Source organism: Pseudorasbora parva, chromosome 20, assembly GCF_024679245.1.
Source record: "Pseudorasbora parva isolate DD20220531a chromosome 20, ASM2467924v1, whole genome shotgun sequence".
Lineage (NCBI taxonomy): Eukaryota > Metazoa > Chordata > Actinopteri > Cypriniformes > Gobionidae > Pseudorasbora > Pseudorasbora parva.
Genome location: NC_090191.1, coordinates 3172937 through 3193834, shown reverse-complemented (window position 1 = coordinate 3193834; position 20898 = coordinate 3172937). Strand labels below are relative to the sequence as shown.

The 20898-nt window shown below is 41.8% G+C and overlaps 2 protein-coding genes across 2 annotated transcripts; both read left to right on the top strand.

Annotated features, from left to right (window-relative positions):
- The first annotated feature begins 1034 nt into the window (after window positions 1-1034).
- LOC137049970 (meprin A subunit beta-like) lies at window positions 1035-13233 on the top strand. The gene is made up of 9 exons (XM_067428718.1): window positions 1035-1066; window positions 8314-8431; window positions 8695-8873; window positions 9003-9221; window positions 11995-12150; window positions 12233-12457; window positions 12527-12967; window positions 13086-13172; window positions 13217-13233. Exons 2-9 carry the CDS (start codon window positions 8316-8318, stop codon window positions 13231-13233), a joined length of 1440 nt encoding a protein of 479 aa, XP_067284819.1. The 5' UTR covers window positions 1035-1066; window positions 8314-8315.
- Window positions 13159-20217, top strand: LOC137049403 (mucin-7-like). The gene is made up of 6 exons (XM_067427958.1): window positions 13159-13292; window positions 14034-14142; window positions 14997-15074; window positions 15154-15231; window positions 15313-15390; window positions 20117-20217. The coding sequence occupies exons 1-6, from the start codon at window positions 13286-13288 to the stop codon at window positions 20124-20126; spliced, it is 360 nt and encodes a 119-aa protein (XP_067284059.1). The 5' UTR covers window positions 13159-13285; the 3' UTR covers window positions 20127-20217.
- The last annotated feature ends 681 nt before the right edge of the window (window positions 20218-20898 follow it).

The window sequence follows — 20898 nt, the reverse complement described above, 5'->3', positions numbered from 1 at the left end:
TAAAAATATGTATTAAATGCAAATTATATACATTTATACATTTAATGTATATAATAAATACATTAATTATATACATTAAATATATAAACCAAACAGTTTGATGTTTAAGTCATTTAAATAAGAGCAATCTGTTGAGGTAAAATGCATGACAGACCGTTTCAATTACAGCGTGTCTTGCTTCAGGAGATTTAGATAATCATATAATGAATAGGATATTATTTTCCTACTGTTGCATTAAATGTGAATGTATTATTCCAAGTGTATGACATTTGATTTACAGCAGACAATCATGAGTTTTATCACTGAGGAGCCGAGCACATTTACTCTTACAGACGTCCACATGAGAAACACTCACCGTCAGAATAAGGCTATTGTTGAAGCGATGTACAGCTCATGATATCTTACACTAAATCTATTTTCTTTATGTCTTGTGTTCATATCTCATGTTCTTAGGAGCCAACTCGTAAGTCCAGCACAGTCACATTGATCTGCTGTGAAGTTACTGTAATATGTTTCCAGCATGCAGAATGAAATATCCTGTTTTAACTGCTCATTACTGTCTGATGAGGAGATTGCTCATTCATCATCTTACTTTCATACGGTTTCACTAAAGTTACATTTGCTCAATCACTCAAAGCACACAATGCTCATTCCCTCTCTGTGTCTTTTCATGTCTTCAATATCATTTCCTCAAAGAGATTACTGGGAAATGGAAGGCCATTCCGGATATAAACAAAGGTAAAACTATTATATAATCTCAAGAACATAAAATACATTTATATAAGCAGTAAGATAACTTTTACCTGTTTGTGTTTATGAACTATCACTTTTACTCATGTTTATATGTTATATTTACTGTGATCTGAACTCTCTCTTGTAGTATTAGGGTTAAATCTCACAGAAGGAGACGTCATGAAGGTAAGTCTGTACATATAAATGGAGGAAAGTCTATATATATTCTTCAGGAGAAGTGAAGAATGATCTGCTTTAAAGCCTAGGCAAGGGAGCGTCATTCCAGGGAATCTGTGGGATATTCCCGTCCCCTATGAGCTGAGTGCCAATCTCAGTAAGATTTCTGATTTCTCACTAACACTTTTATCAACTTTTAAACACTTAATGTAACTTTCATACTGTTCCCTTTCGAGGGAACTCGCACTGCGTCTAACGATACTTTGGGGACCCTTCGTAAGCATAACACATCTGAAGCATGAATGAAATCTCACTCCAATCCTGCAGGCTGGCCATTTCAGTACTCGGATCCTTCTTCTACGCAGCCATGGTCTTGCATTTTCCAACATAACAATGCCAGACCACATACTGCATCAATTACAAAATCTTCCCTGAAAGAGAAGATGTCTGGATGGGAGCTTTTGTTGTTATACAACTTGGATATATCTTTCAGCATTGATGGTGTATTTGCAGATGTGTAAGCTGCCCATGCCACACACTCATGCAACCCTATACCATCAGATATACAGGCTTCTGAACTGAGCGCTGATATCAACTTGAGTTGTCCTTGTCCTCTTTAGTCCGGATGACATGGCTCCCCAAATTTTCACATTTTGATTCGTCTGACCACAGAACAGTTTTCCACTTTGCCACAGTCCATTTGAAATGAGCCTTGGCCCAGCGAAAACACCTGCATTTCTGGATCATGTTTAGATATGGCTTCTTTTTTAACCTATAGAGTTTTAGCCGTCAATGGTGAATGGCACCGACAATGTTTTCTAGAAGTATTCCTGAGCTCATGTTGTGATCTTCATTACGGTAGCATTCCTGTAAGTCAGTGGTCAGCAACTGGCACCCCATGGGCCAAAAGTGGCCTGCCAGCAATAATATCTGGCCCGTGCCCGCATCTGCCAAACCCGGCAGATTGTTTTGATAGCAGCTGGTTCTGAAACATATCTGTCAGTGTAACGGAGGCGAACTAATGAAAACTGTGCACAACACACATGAACAAAAATAATTCAAATTCAGCTTCCTTTTTAGCAAAAAATATTGACAAGACAACCAGCAAAAAATGTGGCATGATTCGTCTCGTGGTGCCGTCTGATATTAAATTCTTTACAAACAGTGACAACTTCGTTGCAGATTAGACACACCAGCTTTGCATTCACAAAACCACGTAGGATGCATGCACAGATGTCTTCCAGTTCTTCTTTGTATGCACTATTTTCGTAGCCTGACAAGCCAGACCCACATCAAGATGTTTGTTCTGGAAACTCGCTGATTTGAAAGACCGCCGCCGTTCGCCAGTTTCTGTGTTTACAGAAGCACGCAAACGCAACTCGGCCGTCGTCATTATGGCCCCGCCCACCAACTCTATACACAATGTGATTGGCCCGTCCAGATTGTGAGTAATACAGCTCAGATGGATATTGAGAGTTCCTAGACGACACTTGCAGGCAAATTAAATTTACTGCCGCTAGGGTGCGTCTAGATTTCTAGGCTACTATTTTCGCTGTTAACGTCCCTCTTTAGACTCTTTGATAGTGCTATCTTAAATGTTAACATCACTCTGAACTCAATGTAATAATAATCGTTTACCTCCGGCACGCAAACGATTTAAAAAAATGCAGTTTAGTACATGAGGATGCCAAGGAATTATTCTGAGCGGAAAAGTGTGTTACGTGAGGTCAAATAATTATTACAATAAACAGGTCCCATGTGTAACAAGCAAATTAAAATACATTTATTATTCACAATATGGAAAGTGGAAATAATAAAACATAGTTTGTTAAGAGCATGACTCAACATGCCATAAATGGGCTTATACAAATCCTCTTTTATTTTTTGAGTTATTTATCCATTCTGCGTTTTCCACATTTTTTAGCACCGTGGTCTGTGTTGTAATTTGGTGAATGACGATACTTGCCAGGTTACATGTCACTAGGCGAATGCTTTATTAATTTATTTTTAAAAATGTGATAAAGCTCACTACCAGTTACAAAAGACACTGTTAGAATGTGTCAGGCAATTCTAGTTGTATTTTTAGTTATTTATTTATTAAATTATCCCTTGACTATATTCTGGCCCACCATCTAGTGGCCAATTATTTATTTTTTTTAGCCCGTGGCCGACCCCTGATTGTTCACTGATAATGTTTCCTGGAAGTATTCCTGAGCCCATGTTGATGTCCATTACAGTAGCATTTCTGTATGTGATGCAGTGCCGTCTAAGAGCCCGAAGATCACGGGCATCCAGTATGGTTTTCCGGCCTTGTGCCTTACGCACAGATATTGTTCTAGATTCGCTAAATGTTTCAATATCATCCAACTGCGGCCACAAATAGGCGTTATCGTGCTGGTGGGGTGTCACAATTCACCAGTGTGAGTGCCCATGATCACCACTAGAGGGCACTCCACCCCGGACTGTCACTCCATCACAAACTACATTACCCATAATCCTTTGCCTGGGACTCATTGTTTACACCTGTGTCTCATCACCTCATTACCTTTGCCTTTATATACTTCACTCAGGGCGAAGTCTAGCCTAGAAATCTAGACGCACCCTAGCGGCAGCAAATTTAATTTGCCCGCAAGTGTGGTCTAGCAACTCTCAATTCCTATCTGAGCTGTATTCCTCAGAATCTGGACGACCCAATCACATCGTGTAGGCTATAGAGTCGGCGGGCGGGGCCATAATGACGACGGCCGAGTTGCGTTTGCGTGCTTCTAGTAACACAGTCTTCTAGTCAACACAGAAACTGGCGAACGGCGGCGGTCTTTCGAATCAGCTCTGCCCGCGCCTCCGGTAGACTTGGAGTTAAGCTTTCCTCTGAGAAAAGAACAAAGAGCGGCACTTAAGTCATTCTTAAAAAGGGAAGATGTGTTCGGAGTTTAGCCGACCGGATACGGTGAATGTTTAATCTTTCAGCGAGCTCTGCTTCACCTTCGTTGCTCTGGTTGATGTAGTGCTATCCTATTGCGTGCAGAGGGAGTTTGAAAGACAACCGTTTATCCCGCCCCTCGGATTGAGCCCTGTCTATGGTGAGTTTCCAGACCAAACATCTTGATGTGGGTCTGGCTTGTCAGGCTAGGCGAAGTCTTGTTTAGTGTCACAACTGCATTTCTGAGCGTTTCCCTGGTTTCATGTATCTTGGTCTTTGATTTCTTGCCTTCTCTGTGGACTACCCTTTTGCCTGTTCCTTCTGTTTTGTTTGCCTTGTAACAACAACGAGCTTATGAGTTTAATGTCTCGGGGAATAATTAACTCAAAAGGGATTTAATATTCAATGTTCATGAATTTATGAATATGATTTGCCAGTTGTTCATTACGTATTAAAATTTTCCAATAGGGAAAATTGTTTAATTAAATACAAGTAACCCTTTATGGAATTGCTTGAAATTATCCTACTAAGTTTGTCCTGCAAATTAGTTATAGACTTTTCAAATCAATTCTCAATAAGGGATTACTGCTTTACGAGCGCATAAGAAACATTAACTTTACTGATCAGGATAAGTTCAATATTTCAAATGGTCATACAGTTTACTTTACTAACATAGTAGCATAAGCAGTTAGGTAACGTTTAGATCGCAAGTTTCATTGACTTTGTGTATGTGGCAGAATAACAGATTCAACTCATTAAATGTCTTTTGAAGGTTTAATAAACACAGACTAAAAATAACACTACAATTCACACAGAAAGTACATACTAAATATGCATCAAGAGAGTAGAAGTATAGATATTAACGAAAGAATACATAAAAGAGAATAATGAATAGACTGAAGTTAGAGAGAGATAAAAGAGAGAGAGAGAGAGACAAAGAGAGTGAGAGAGAGAGACAAAGAGAGTGGGGGAGGGTAAGAAACAGCTTTCCTTCAGTTCAACCAAATACGACCTTCACGGAGTTAATTTATCCCAACGGGAAAATAACACACCCTCTTTACAGCAGTAAGAATAAGAATACTTGCATTCTTTTTGGTTTCGTTTTGGCTTCTCGCTTGTGTGCGTATGTGTCTCTGCGTGTCTCTGCGTGTCCGGCGGTCCTTTCCGAGGTTGGGAGGGAAGCGGCTGTTTGCTTTAGCGATGCTTCGTGTTCTTGAAGATCGGATTGTAGAAGAGAAGATTTTTGGAAGAGATGAGGCCTGCTTGGAGGGCCTGCATTGGTGGCATGGCTTAAGTGCCAGCCCCCCCCGTGGGTGTTGGCTCCCACAGGGAGAGAGAGGAGAAGTGAAGAGAGCGGAGTAAGAGAACAAGAGGAGCAGAGCCTGTCTTCACTGGTCTTTTTAAGGTCTGGAAATAGTCCCACCCTCCAGGGTTAGACTTAACCAATGAGAGTGTTGGGATTTCCCGGCGGGAAATTCCTCAGCAGAATTTATAGCTCTTTGTTTGAAAGTTCGACTCAGTGGGTCTCTGAGTCTTCATACTATAATTAATGCAACAAACACACACTGCATTTTCTGAATAAGTGATATACATGGAAGTGTAAGTCGTGAAGTGAGCATTAATTTGATAGGAGACATGACATATATGAGGTTATCTGAACTAGTAATTTGTTAAGACAAAGATAAAAAGATGCAAAATACCATACAGAATAAACATTTTACAAGACAGTTATGTGTTTACATATAATGTCCTGGGGTGCATGTTCATTTATAGATGGTTTGTCTATAATTTGAGGCAAAAGCTCTGTGTCTTAAACTCTTTGTGTATAAGACTTCATGTGGCCGAATTCTTTTGGGGGCCATAAAACACCTTATCAGATGGTTTCCAGGGTGACTGAAGAATCTCCCTCTGTTGTGTTGGGGGAAGGTCTGCCACCCAGCACACAGCTTTCACAACATATTTGTTAAATGTAACTGGCGATTGTGTGTTTGATTCGCCTGAGTCGCTACAGCCTTTTCGGACTGCTTGCCTGTGTATGACCTTTTGCGTGTTTAATGGACTACGACTTTGGATTACCTTTCAATAAATACTGCATTTGGATCTTCAACCCAACCTTCTGTCTCAGAGCAGTTTGTTACATGGGGGTTACCGTTTTCGCAGACTGGTGACAGTTCTTCTTCTTCGCCTCTTCTGCTGAACTGCTAGCTTTCAACATCAGGATTAATATGTTCACCTAAACGATCCATCATCCCCGCCTGTGATTCTGTGTGTATGTCTACGCCGAAACGAACCATTATGTGTGTGTGTGTGTGTCCACAATGTAAATGGGTTTATAAACATACTAAATTATATGACACGCATATGACTTCATTCCGATGTGCCTTGAAAAATTTCAGTGCTTGAGGTTGTCTCTCAACACGAAAAAGATTTCCTGGGAGTCGTATGAGACTCAACGTCAATGCAGGCACAACTGTCTCCCATATGTATCGAGTCCATACGGGGAATGGCCTCCAGAGTGAAGCTAGGCTGCAGCCTCACTGAAGCAGTTTAAGAGACTGCTGGGACTCATAAATGCAGCGTCCAACATAATAACATTGGCCTGCTGCACATGAGACCCCTACAGTGGTGGCTGAAAACCAAGGGGTTTTCTTTGAGGGGAAATCCATTCCGTATGCTCGGGGTAACGCGCAGATGCCTTTGTTACATGGTCATATGTTTTCTCCACTGTTTTCACCAGAACGACTGTACAGCCAAAACAAATTTTGTTGCAATATTGTCCTGTTTAACATTGTGAAGCTGCTTTTAAACAATCGTCATTGTAAAAGCATTATATAAATATAGTTGATTGATTGATTGATATGCAAGAAACCTTGGTATCTGTTCCAGGGGCCAGTGATGGAAGCATCATATTGCCGGAAGACCATTTCAACAGATGCCTTCCTCACTGTTTGGGGGTGGTCATAGAAGGCTGATTTGCGAGAGGTCTGTGGGAGGTCCGGCATTCTTCCTGTCTGTGGTCCAAGGGGAAACTGTCATCTCTCAGAGCGATGTATGAGGGAAAAAAAATCAGGGAGCAGACGTCCTGTCGGGGCAGGTGCTGAGGCCCGGGGAGTGGTGACTTCACCCAGAGGTGGTAAAGAGCATGTGTGAGAGGTTTGGCCCAGTGGAAGTGGATCTATTTGCTTCTCGAGAGACGTCCCACTGTCCACTGTGTTTTTTTTCTCAGGCATCCAGCTTTGCTGGGGTTGGATGCTGTGATGCAGATGTGGCCCACGCTGCATCTATATGCTTTTCCCCCTATCGCTTTGCTCCCGGGAGTCTTGGAGCAGGTCCGCCGAAAAGGGATCAGCCTACTTCTGGTAGCACCCGATTAGCCGAATCGAGTATGGTTCTCAAACATCATAGCACTGTCCCTCTGAGGAGGGACCTGCTGTCTCAGGCAGGCGGCACAATATTTTACTCCCGGCCAGAGTTGTGGAACCTTTGGGTCTGGCCCCTGAGAGGGCCCGGTACCTAGAGGCTGGCCTCTTGGCAGGTGTAGTTGAAACCTTACTCAGCTCCAGGGCTCCTTCCATGAGGCAGATTGTGTGAGCCTGAGGTAGATTGTGTTTGCCACTTAGTGTAGAGAGCGGTAGGTAGACCCAGTTAACTGCCCAGTGCTGGAGTTCCTTTAAATTCACTTCTCTGCTGGGCTTACACCATCCACGCTCAAGGTGTATGTGACTGCCATTATGGCTTTCCACGCTCCTGTGAGTGATGGGCCTCTGGAAAAGAACCATCTTTGTACAGTTCCTCTCTGGGGCTCGGAGAATGAGACCTCCTGCTCGCTCCAGAGGCCCAACTTTGGATCTGGCAGTGGTGCTCAAAGGGCTGTCTGTGGCTCCCTTTGAACCACTAGAGTCGGCTGAAGCATAGAACGCTAACCTTTCTGGAGTTTGCCTCGGGTGGAGTAAAGGCCATTTTCAATACAAGGCCGTGCTATGAGCCAGAGGTGCCATTGAGTGTGGCACGGTCAGTGGTTCTTCAGGCCTTCCATCCTCCACCTCATGTGATGGCAGAAGAAGGGAGACTTTACCTCCTCTGCCCAATCAGAGCACTAAGAGTTTATTTGGAGAAGCCTTTGCTGTGGAGGAATTCAGACCAGTTGTTGGTATGCTTTGGCTCACCCAAGAAAGGGCTGCCTGCATCAAAGCAGACAATCAGTCACTGGATTATGCAGGCTATAGCCACGGCTTATCAGGTGCACAATTTGCCTTCACGAATGGTTGCGAGGATGGCGTCCCTTTGTAGCATTTGTGTATACAGTCACATTCTACATCATAACGCAGCACCAATCAGGATTGGAGTGAGATTTCATTCATGCTTCAGACACACTACGCTTAGAGAGTGTTCCCAAAGTGTCATTATATGCAGTCTCGTTCTCTTCTCAGGAAACAAGGGTTACACCAGAAACATTTTTCACTAAGTTTAGTTTGTGTTTCTAGGTATGAACCGTAGAGGAGTCATTTTGAGAGCCTTTGAACAGTTCAGACTGAAATCATGTATTGACTTTAAGCCCAGAGCCGGAGAAGAGTTTTACATCTCTGTAGAGAGTCGTGAAGGGTACAGATATGACTATAGTTACTCATCAACAATATTAGTGATATTTTATTATAGACTGATCTGATGTAGCCTGTGCTGTACTGAATGTGTAGAGTCAATTATTGACCAGTCAAAAGTTTAAGATACGATATTTAAGCACATATTGCATCTGAAAATAAAATAAAACTTCAGTTTTTATTATTGTTGTTGTTATGAGATATAAGTGATATAATTTGACTGGTAGTTTTATATGAATGTACTAATATCTCTTACTCGATTGGCAGGTGTTGGTCATCTATCGGACGCACGTCTTCTGGAGGTCAGACTCTTTCTATTGGAGATGACTGTGGAATAAAAGCCATTGTTGAGCACGAGTTTCTCCATGCACTGGGATTCTCCCACCAGCACACAAGATATGACAGAGATGATTATGTGACAATAAACTATGGAAACATCACCAAAGGTTGCCATATTATTTTATTTTTAATTTGCTTTACACACCAAGTGCCATTATTACTAAAGAGCGCTTAGAGAAAATAAGCCATTCCTTATGAAGCAGCACATTAATAACTGCTATAGTCTTTATTTTCAGGGTATGAGAGTTCTCTCAGTAAGTCCAGTGAGAACGTGTCCATCACCCAAGGCACGCCGTATGATTATTACTCTGTGATGCATTTTGATAAAAACGCCTTCAGCAACGGTAACGGATCCACGATCATTACCAAGAGTCCTGAGTTCCAGGATGTGATCGGACAACTAATGGAAATGAGTGAATCTGATGTGACTGAGCTCAACAAACTCTATAAATGCAGTGAGTATTTGACCGCTTTCATCTGAGGCTTTAATGTTTTGTGTTGTAAGGGTGGATTGCCTACAGTGGTTCAAGCTGCAGGGTTGCCGAACGAATAAAGAAACGTTATCGGCAAGATTGTAGAAAACTGGACATTTCTAGTCTATTACAGCCCACTGCTGCTTATATTATTCAAGATAGTCCTGGCAATTCCGAATCTTAATTGCTCTAACTGCTTTATTTTATTTTTCCTCCCTTTGAAGCACTTTGAGATTTTATTTAATATGTAAAGTGCTTTATAGTAAATAACATTTATTATTATACCAAGGACAGAAGTAAGCTCAGTTACAATAGTGTAACAATACAAAAATTACAATAATGTATGAGATGATAAGAGCCCAGCATGAATGTTACGAGAGAGAGAGAGAGAGAGAGAGAGAGAGAGAGAGAGAGAGAGAGAGAGAGAGAGAGAGAGAGAGAGAGAGAGAGAGAGAGAGAGAGAGAGAGAGGACAGAGAAGAATAGAGCAAAGAGAAGAGCCAAAGAGAAGGCCCCCAAGATCAGAGAGAGCCAGAGAATGAAAGAGACAGAGAAACAGTAACAATCTTCTTTTTAGGTCTTCCTTGACCATGTGACTAAAACCCTAATGTGAGGCATTCAAAATGACTAATCAGACCAAACTGCCCCTACTGTGCTAAAGGCGTGACACATGTGGCTTACAGGCCTTCAGCATCTCTTTGTCTTCAGGAATGGCCCTTCTGATCTCATTTGTGGACTCTATGTAAGACTGAAATGAAGTTGCGGTTGCAGCGGCAGGGGACATGTTCAGTTTGTGGAACATTATACTGGTCCTTCTAAAAAAATTAGCATATTGTGATAAAGTTCATTATTTTCCATAATGTAATGATAAAAATTAAACTTTCATATATTTTAGATTCATTGCACACCAACTGAAATATTTCAGGTCTTTTATTGTTTTAATACTGATGATTTTGGCACACAGCTCATGAAAACCCCAAATTCTCAAAAAAAATTGCATATTTCATCCGACCAATAAAAGAAAAGTGTTTTTAATACAAAAAAATGTTCAGTTATGCACTCAATACTTGGTGGGGAATCCTTTTGCAGAAATGACTGCTTCAGTGCGGCGTGGCATGGAGGCGATCAGCCTGTGGCACTGCTGAGGTGTTCTGGAGGCCCAGGATGCTTCGATAGCGGCCTTAAGCTCATCCAGAGTGTTGGGTCTTGCGTCTCTCAACTTTCTCTTCACAATATCCCACAGATTCTCTATGGGGTTCAGGTCAGGAGAGTTGGCAGGCCAATTGAGCACAGTAATACCATGGCCAGTAAACCATTTACCAGTGGTTTTGGCACTGTGAGCAGGTGCCAGGTCGTGCTGAAAAACGAAGTCTTCATCTCCATAAAGCTTTTCAGCAGATGGAAACATGAAGTGCTCCAAAATCTCCTGATAGCGAGCTGCATTGACCCTGCCCTTGATAAAACACAGTGGACCAACACCAGCAGCTGACATGGCACCCCAGACCATCACTGACTCTGGGTACTTGACACTGGACTTCAGGCATTTTGGCATTTCCTTCTCCCCAGTCTTCCTCCAGACTCTGGCACCTTGATTTCCGAATGACATGCAAAATTTGCTTTCATCCGAAAAAAGTACTTTGGACCACTGAGCAACAGTCCAGTGCTGCTTCTCTGTAGCCCAAAAGTGTCTTGACCTGGGGAATGTGGCACCTGTAGCCCATTTCCTGCTCACGCCTGTGCAAGGCGGCTCTGGATGTTTCTACTCCAGACTCAGTCCACTGCTTCCGCAGGTCCCCCAAGGTCTGGAATCGGTCCTTCTCCACAATCTTCCTCAGGGTCCGCTCACCTCTTCTCGTTGTGCAGCGTTTTTTGCCACACTTTTTCCTTCCCGCAGACTTCCCACTGAGGTGCCTTGATACAGCACTCTGGGAACAGCCTATTCATTCAGAAATGTCTTTCTGTGTCTTACCCTTTCGCTTGAGGGTGTCAATGATGGCCTTCTGGACAGCAGTCAGGTCGGCAGTCTTACCCATGATTGCGGTTTTGAGTAATGAACCAGGCTGGGAGTTTTTAAAAGCCTCAGGAATCTTTTGCAGGTGTTTAGAGTTAATTAGTTGATTCAGATGATTAGGTTAATAGCTCGCTTTGAGAACCTTTTCATGATATGCTCATTTTTTGAGATTTGAATTTGGGGTTTTCATGAGCTGTATGCCAAAATCCTCAGTATTAAACAATAAAAGACCTGAAATATTTCAGTTGGAGTGCAATGAATCTAAAATATATGAGAGTTTATTTTGTATCATTACGTTATGGAAAATAATGAACTTTATCACAATATGCTAATTTTTTGAGAAGACCTGTATGTTGTGACCTCAAGATCAGTTGTTGAGGGAACAATATACATTTCTCATGGAAACGAGTTTGTGTGCTATTTCTGTGGGCACACAGGAGTTTCACAGGAATTTTACATATAAGGCCATATTACATATAAGAATAATAATAAGAAGAATCACAATCATAATAAATAAGGACATAGTCAGTGAATAGATTGGAAAGGCTGTGAGATGGGATGGATAAAAAAAGTTTTCATGTAGGCCCATAATATTTTATAATTTATAGTTTAACTTAATTTGAATGCTGTTCATAAGCAACATCATACACAATATAATAGGCTATAATATAGAGAAATATAATCATGTTTCACTTACTATTACAAATAGATGATGATCAGGTGAACATGTTTGTGTGCACTGCAGATTCCTCCGTCTCTTTCCTTGACCACTGTAGTTTTGATGATGAATCTCTGTGTCAGATGAGCGTCTGTTCTGCTGCTGATTATAGCTGGAAGAGAGAGAACTCAGTGAAGGGCATCAATGTGACTGACCACACGTACTTGGGGAGAAAGCAGAACGGTCAGATCTATTACAGTCAGTCAATAGAAATGCTCCACTTCCATCCACAGCTGCTACACACCTGTTTTCATGCCCGTTTCAGGCTCGTCTTTGTTCATGCACTTCAGCACTGAGGGCAGAAACCAGGGGGACGCAGCCAGATTGGAGAGCAAGACACTGACCCCTACAAGAGACTGCAAAGTCCAGTGCCTGCAGTTCTACTACTATCACAGCGGGAATGAGTCTGACCAGCTCAACATCTGGATCCGAGAGTACCAGAATGAAGCAGACAACACAGGAACTCTCAGACTTATGGATCAGATCACAGGTCTGTCTCTTCTTCACTCACTCATATAGGCCTGTATCTCAGTGTTACTGACCGCTTCATTTCTTGCAGAAACCCCTGGGAATTACTGGAAGCTGCGTCATGTGCCACTGAACGCCAATAAATCTTTCCAAGTTGTGTTTGAAGGCCGTAAAGGAGCAGGAAACTCCAGTGGAGGCTTCTCACTGGATGATATCAATGTCTCAGAGACCGAGTGTCCCATCACATGGCAGATAAGGGACTTTGAGAAGGCACTGAATCGTGGGGCTGGCTCTTTCACGAGTCCACTGTATTACTCCAGTGATGGTTATCGCTTTTTGGCTCGGTTATCGGTGGTAGGGAATGAACTTTCAATGTTTGTTCATTTGGTATCTGGAGCAAATGATGATCAGCTGCAGTGGCCTTGTCCATGGAGACAAATAACCGTCCAGATCCTTGACCAGAATCCACACATACAGAAGCGCATGTCCTTAGAGCAAAGCATCACCACTGACCCGAATGTGACTCTTTCTGGTTAGATCTTTAATGCAATCTGATATGTGTTTATATGCAATATTTCACTTAGATGAGAATTAAAGTTATCATTTGTAGCTTCAGGCTTATTTTAAAAAGCCATTCTTTCTTTTAACAGATGGCAACTATTTCTGGGACAATCCTCAAATCATTGGACGTAAATTCAACATCAATGGCGAATCTGTATTTCTGGGTGGATATACGGGTCAATTGTTTAGTATATATGTGGGTGGAGTTGCCTATTTTAAGCTCTCCCTAAAAGCTGATTTCACTAGAAGAGAGTTTATCAAGGGCAGTGACCTCATACTTCTCATCACCATGCAAGGTAGGCTTTGAGCTCACAGAACAGGTTTATCTGCTGTATTAAGAGCATACTGGGCCTTATTAGAATGATATGGAGCCGGATCAGCCTCAGAAATAATACATTTACAAAACACAATTCATAAATGCACAAAAAAACAAGAAATATTTCCCCATACGCTCACACAAATGCATCTTACCTAAATAAATGTATTATATCAATAATTTTGAACAATCAGCACTTGATTACAATTTCTACAAAATCACATTATGATTTATATCATCAGTTTCAACTTTTGATCATGCCTTAAAACAGCCACCACTACTACCTGAGGAAGATTTCGAACATAATCATCATTCATAAATGTATGATGGACATTAAAACAAGAACTTGATATATATTTGTGTACAGATTTTAGATCCGGCTCCATAAATTATGAATGGGGCGGCAGTGGCTCAGTAGTTCATGTAGGTTGTCTACAAACCAGAAGGTCGGTGGCCAAGTGTCAAGGTGTCCATGAGCAAGACACCTTAACCCCAGCTGCTACCGACAAGCTCGATGGTGCCTTGCATGGCTGACACTGCCGTCGGTGTATGAATGAGTGTATGAATGAGTTTATGAATGGGTGAATGTGAGGCAATATGTAAAGTGTTTTGGATGGCCATAGGGTCTGTTCAGAGTGTTATATAAATGCAGTCCATTTACCATTGGTCAGGAATGATATTCTCCTCGTGTCTAATCTTTATGAATGTTGTACCGATCCAGATATCTCAGCGCTGCTCCAGAACGACTCTCTACCCTGCCCTAAAGCAACAGTGAAGAACTTCAACATTTCTACTGACGCAAGTGCCCAGCAGAGACCATGTGCTGCGAGGTGAATTTCCTTTAACCTCTGGTGTACCAGTGACTAATGCACACTATATTTAAGAGATAATGTAGGAGAGAACATGCAATACTGTGTGAATATGGTCACATCTGTAAGTCTGGGAGCTTAAGCTGCTACAAGGGGAATATGACATTCATAACTTTAACTCCATTAAAGTTGTTGTTATCTCTTAAGCTCCGATTCTTTACTCAGAGTTGCCAACTGTCACACGTGGCTCTCACTCTGCCCAACTAAACCTCAAGCCTGCTTTTGATATTAAATAAAGTCTCAGCTTTAATATGAAATTCAAACAACAAATACTGTTTTGTCTTAGCATTAGATCGCTGTAAAGCAAAAGAGTTGCTGAAAAACCAGCATTGCCAATATATCTGAAGGGCTTTAAGTGGATAGAAAACAGCTTCACTTACTGGTGTTTGCAGTATAGACTGCTTTGATTATTACAGTATCAATTTATTCTGGAGAGGCAACATTAATGTCAATGATTTCTTACATTTAACCCTCAGGTGTTCCTTACTAATTGCTCACACTCAAGCAGGATCACACGTGACTGTACACCTCTACTTTTCAATTAAATAAACGTCCTGTTTCTAACTTATATCCTAATATTTTAAATGATACTCGTACACACAAGTGAATATTAATGAATGCAAGCAAACAATGATTTTAACCCAAGAAAAGTTTAAAACTTCAACAAAAAAATATTTTCCCCTTATATGTACAGTAGGCTATATATGAATCAAGATGGAAATCAGATTATGGCATCAAACACTGGACTGAAGGCCTTCAGAGACAAACTGATTAATCTGATGATTAAACCCTGACAGTATTTTTGTGTTTCTTAGTGCTCTTCCCACAACTCCACCAAACTCAACAACTCCAGCTAAAACTAGCACTAGAGCTCCACCAAGACCCACTGAGGGGTGAGACTACAACATTATTTTAAAGGAGAAACTGATGCATCTGATGATGATAACCTGACAGTATTTTTGTGTTTCTTAGAGCTCTTCCCACAACTCCACCAAACTCAACAACTCCAGCAAAAACTAGCACTAGAGCTCCACCAAGACCCACTGAGGGGTGAGACTACAACATTATTTTAAAGGAGAAACTGATGCATCTGATGATGATAACCTGACAGTATTTTTGTGTGTTTCTTAGAGCTCTTCTCACGCCTAAGCCAAACTCAGCAACTACAGCAACGACTAGCACTAGAGCTACACCAGGACCCACTGAGCGGTGAGAGTAAAACATTATTTTAAACAGGCTGCACTTTATGTTTTTGACTCATGAACTTGCGGGCTCAGCTGAAGTGCACATTGAGGGCAATAGCAGCTGCATTAGGAGGCGACAAAAGCACCCGTCTTAAGCTTAAATGACTAATGGGACACCCAACAGTTTTGTGGACTTAACAGACACGCACACGCAGCGGCCATTGTAAGTCCACAAGCTCGAAAGTGAATATGAAGTGTGCCGTTCATGAAGGGACATCCCAACATAATCAGACTACACTGGTTGTGCAACTGGTCTGTTCTCTGCATTGTGTGTTGTTGGAAAGAACAAACAGTAGAGCATTCGCACTTTCACTTATCCGATGAGAATAAATATAAAAACAGCCTATATAAAAAAAGTCACCTTCATTCCCTCTCCAGAGCATTACCAATGCAGAGAGGAAGATAAATCGCATTTAAATCACAAGAAAATGTGACCAGTCACGGAAAGTAGGGACACAAGTCGGTTCTAAGGCATTTTGAGTTATTCACAGATTCTGAAAGTGTAGTCTCCAAGCTATCGAATAACACTTGGAAATCTAATAATATTTGGAGAAGTTATGGCCATTGTATGTAAGCATTTAAAAAAAATGTAAACGAGAGAAAACAGCCTCTAATGATTGTGCAGTTCTCACCTGCTGGGAGTGAAAACTACAAAAAAAAAAAAAAAAAACTCAATTCTAGTCAGGATATGAGTCTGAAACTGCTCCATTAGGCTGTGATTATGGGGCGTGTTTTAACTGAACCAGGAAAGACATCAATTGGACAGACCTACAACCAATCAGAGCAACGAAGCGACGCATTGTCAAATGTCAACAGAGCTCAACTGCACGGTGTTGCCAAGTCCACGTTTTTAAGTGACTATTAGGTGATATATAGAGAACTTATTGTTTAGGGCTAGTAGTTGGCGGGTTTTGTTGTAAAAACTTGGCAACCCTGTCTGCACGCGGTTAAAGGAGTTAAAAACGACAGTTAAAGGAGTACTTCAGCGCTGGGAAGATGAATCTGTATTTAAACTGGGTCATTAATGTTGTAGCAATTGGAAATTATTTTTTTATTTAGTGCTTTCTAGACTGAGAAAAGACAGAAAACGTATTTTTGTCTCATGGGGATGAAAGACAACAATTCCCAGAATGCTTCGCTGCCCTATGAGGCCACTCCCAATGCCACTGCTACTAGATTACTGAATCACTGATCACTTTCCCATGCGACCGCGTTCATTTTCATAAAATCAGTTCAGTTAGAGAACAGACACTACAATTAAAAACTGAATCTGTCTGTTTAATATGTGATTTAGCCGCTGAGGGAGTCTCACAGCCCAAATCATGCTGATTATAGCTGGAAGAGAGAGAACTCAGTGAAGGGCATCAATGTGACTGACCACACGTACTTGGGCAGAAAGCAGAACGGTCAGATCTATTACAGACAGTCAATAGAAATGCTCCACTTCCATCCACAGCTGCTACACACCTGTTTTCATGCCCGTTTTAGGCTCGTCTTTATTCATGCACTTCAGCACGAATTATGATTGAGCAGAATCATTCGAATATACTCCAGGGTTTCTACTGATACTAAGCCATATGCTAATCGCTGAAGTAATACTTTAATAACAATAGGTAGGTATGGGAAGGTCTAAACATGAGATGTGTCTAAATGGTAAATGTAACGGGTACAGAAAGTTTCCTGATAATTGTATATATTGTTTACTAGAATTCACCCAAAATTCTTTGTATACATATGCCTGATATATAACTCCCTAATTCATATACAGGTCCTTCTAAAAAAATTAGCATATTGTGATAGTTCATTATTTTCCATAATGTAATGATAACAATTTAACTTTCATATATTTTAGATTCATTGCACACCAACTGAAATATTTCAGGTCTTTTATTGTTTTAATACTGATGATTTTGGTATACAGCTCATGAAAACCCAAAATTCAAAAAATTAACACAAAATTCCCAACAGTATAGCAAACACACTGGTCAATATAATTACATGGGCCACATTTCAAAAACAGTGAAGACAGCATCAAAAGCCACCCAAAAAGGATACAAATATCATTAAAGTGGGCCAAACCTCAACATATTTTGTAGGCATACACAAAGTGTCCATTACACTTTGAAAAATCTCAGACCTGGTAGTTAAACAGAAGCAATATTCATAAGAAAATGCAAGAAATCACAGTATTGCCAGAGACAATACAATACATCAATTTAAACATGGAGAACAGAAGATAAAGACTCACACCAAGTAACGTTTTGAGTTGAACCATTGACTCAATTGGCCTACGAACAGGCCTAATTACTCTACCATTGGTAGTGTAGCACCTGTATTTAAATCAGCTACGGGATCTTGCCTAAAGAGTTCACTGGTAGGAACAAGAGTTAGCGGTGAATTTGCACCAGCACCAGCCACAGTATTGTTATCAGGCACTGACACAGCAACTTTTGCATTAGGCACCTCTTGATTGGACAACTGAGAATGCATCCATGAATAAATGCAGTCATCTCCACAAGTAGCAACATCTGAGATGTTTGACATGTATTCTGCATGGGAGATTTCCTCAGCCTCATTCTGCCCATCATGGGTATGCCTAGCAGACTGAATCTCAGCAACATAGGAGGTTTCACCACTGTGTGTTTGACCACCACTGCATGCTGCAACAGGTGTCTGTGAAGGTGCACTGGAAGGAAATGTTTCTGCATCCTCATGACCAGAACTAACAATTTCTGTTTCAGGCAGAGGGAGGAAGTTTACATGAAGAAGATTTATGCTGTGTTCCACTCCGCTTTAAGACACACACTTGCAAACTTCCCTAAGCACTTCCCCTTGGGGAAATCCCTGCCGCCATTTTGAAGTGTGTTCCACTTCGTGAAGTGGACAAGGGAAGTTTATATGGACAGACCCTTGCTCCCTCGATTTTGACAGAGTGAGCGAGTCTACTTCATATGTACACTTCAGGCAGCTTCATATACCACAATGCAACGCGATTGTGGCGTCACCACATATCGCGTTTAATTACCCCACCACAAACAACTCTATGATATTTTTAAAAACATTTAAAACAACCCAAACACATCCATATACATATAGAATGCTGCATTAAACAATTTCGTAAAGAAAAAATAAAAAAATAAATCAACTCCATAGTGGATTCCAAATGATCAAGGGGTTAGGGCGTTCCAGTTCAGTCCATTGCAAAGTTTCTGCCAGTAGTGGGCACTCATGCAACGTAAGCAATGACGGACATCCAGCCCTGTCACGGATCTTATAGACATGTTTGGCAGGCTTTGAGGCAACAATAGTGTACATGACTGGCTCCCATTTGTCAGCAAGTTTTCGTTTTCCTCTACAACCCTTGTTAGCCAAAAGCACTTGGTCACTGACGGCTAGAGGTAGGCCTTTAGCTCTTTTGTTGTTCTAACTGGACTGGTTTTTGTTCTACAACAGCATTCTCCTGGACCAACGTCAAGGCAGACTGAAGGTTGCTGACAAGAGATTACATTCTTGTCATAGTCACAGATTGACTTGTTCACTTTGGAACATCAGGTCAACTGGCAACCTTGGTACTCTACCAAACATTAGGTAAAAAGGGGCAAACCCATTTGTACACAAATGTCATGGTCTTTACCAACTGCAGCCACTTCTGTTTAGGCCTTGGTGGAAGAGACCTCAACATATTGCCTAATGTCCTGTTGAAATGTTTGGTACCACCATTTCCCATGCGGTGGTACGGGGAAGATCAAGGAGCTCTGCCATCAGCTCACTATCAATATTTGCTCCGTGATCTGAATGGAGACGCTGTGGGAATCCATAGATGCAGAAGGAAACCATCCCACTGTTTAAGAGCAACACTCTTAGCAGACTGGTTTCAACAGGGCATGAGCAAGCTTTGTGAAATTATCTGTAATTTCAAAGACCTCAACAGACATATTGTGCCAAGCTCCAGTGGAGCAGTAGTCTTAATGCTCCCCAAGTTCCATCCCAGGCCAACATAATCTCTGGCCGGCTAAATATAGTGTACGTGGTTGACCTTGATGACCGGCCAAATCATGAACACCAGAGAGAGCTTTCTGTCTCAGGGAATCAGGTAGGACCAACTGAAACTTCTAATGTTTTGTGAGTGGATCTTTGATGGCTATGTACAGAAGGCCATTGAGCAAACAGTCTTTCCCACTGCTTCAAAATTCTCAAAACCAAAAAAGTCTTAATTTGCACGATCATGCCTGGAAGGTCTGTGCTTCCTGCCGACCCAGAAGGCAGAAGGCCACCCTCGATATATAACTGTGTCTTTTGTGCTGCTGACACTGCAGTTCAGACAATGAAAAGGCATGGATAACATCATGAGAATCAGAAATCAGAGAACTCAAATAGTCAGCCAGGGATGTTGCTCTGTCAGTTCGGAAGGAACGAAGAAGACAGGGTTTGGCTTTCAGGAGACTTGGTAAGTGTATATTTCTAAACAAAACAACAAGACGCTTCTTAGCGTTTTTCAATACGACAACACTTTTAATAAATGAATCCATGTGCTCTCCAGAGCTCACTGTAGCGTCTTCCACAGCTTCCGAGTCTCCCGCCGGTCTCTCTCCCTGAATGTGCTTGAGCTAATTTTATGCCACCTCCACAGCCATTACTGGAACCTTGATCTACTTATGCCACTCTTGTCTCCCAACTCTCTCCCATCACAGACCTTGCTAAACCACACCCCTCCTGGACCCCAGAATGCAGAGAAGGGGACAGGCCTTGGCCGGATGACTCCAAGATAAGAGGCTGACTAGGGATGCGAAATAGCAAAAGCCCTACAATAAGCAAGAGGGCCAGCCTGCACACAAGTATTACCCAAGGCTGTAACTTTTTCTTTTTTTTAAAGTAAAAAAACCTCAGGAACACCCTGTCTGAGCCCCGCAAGGCTGGACATAGATCTGTAGTTTGCGCAATAGCCTGAACTCACCCTCCCGTCTATAAGCTTCCATGAGGGGCAACACTAACCGCTTTACCCTGGGATGGCTAAGAGCTTTCCTCTTCAACTAAGAGAAACACACTAGCTAAATACAAAGCTACATTCCCGCAGGAATGAGCGGTAGCCTCAACTACTGGCTTCACACAGAGAGGAGGCAATAACTGTTTCAAACAGCTGTTCACAAAATGGCAGATTTTCTCTGCTAGCGAACCTAGCTCTAAACAGACCACATAATGGCATCTCAGAAAATCATTCTAGCTACCGAACAGGGGAACTACAGCCTTATGGTGTCCTCCACGATCCCGTGATCCCCAAAACCTCAGAGCATGAAGTCTCACACAACATCAAGTATTAATGTTTCCCTCACAAGGGGGACTTACCAGCTCGCCTTCAGGTGCGCGATGATATCCACCCATACGCTTTACCCACAGCATGTGTGCTTAGGAGCGCTACCGCCTGAGGGGGCGCTTCTCACAGACCAGCCAGGCAGGATCGGAGATTACTCTTTAA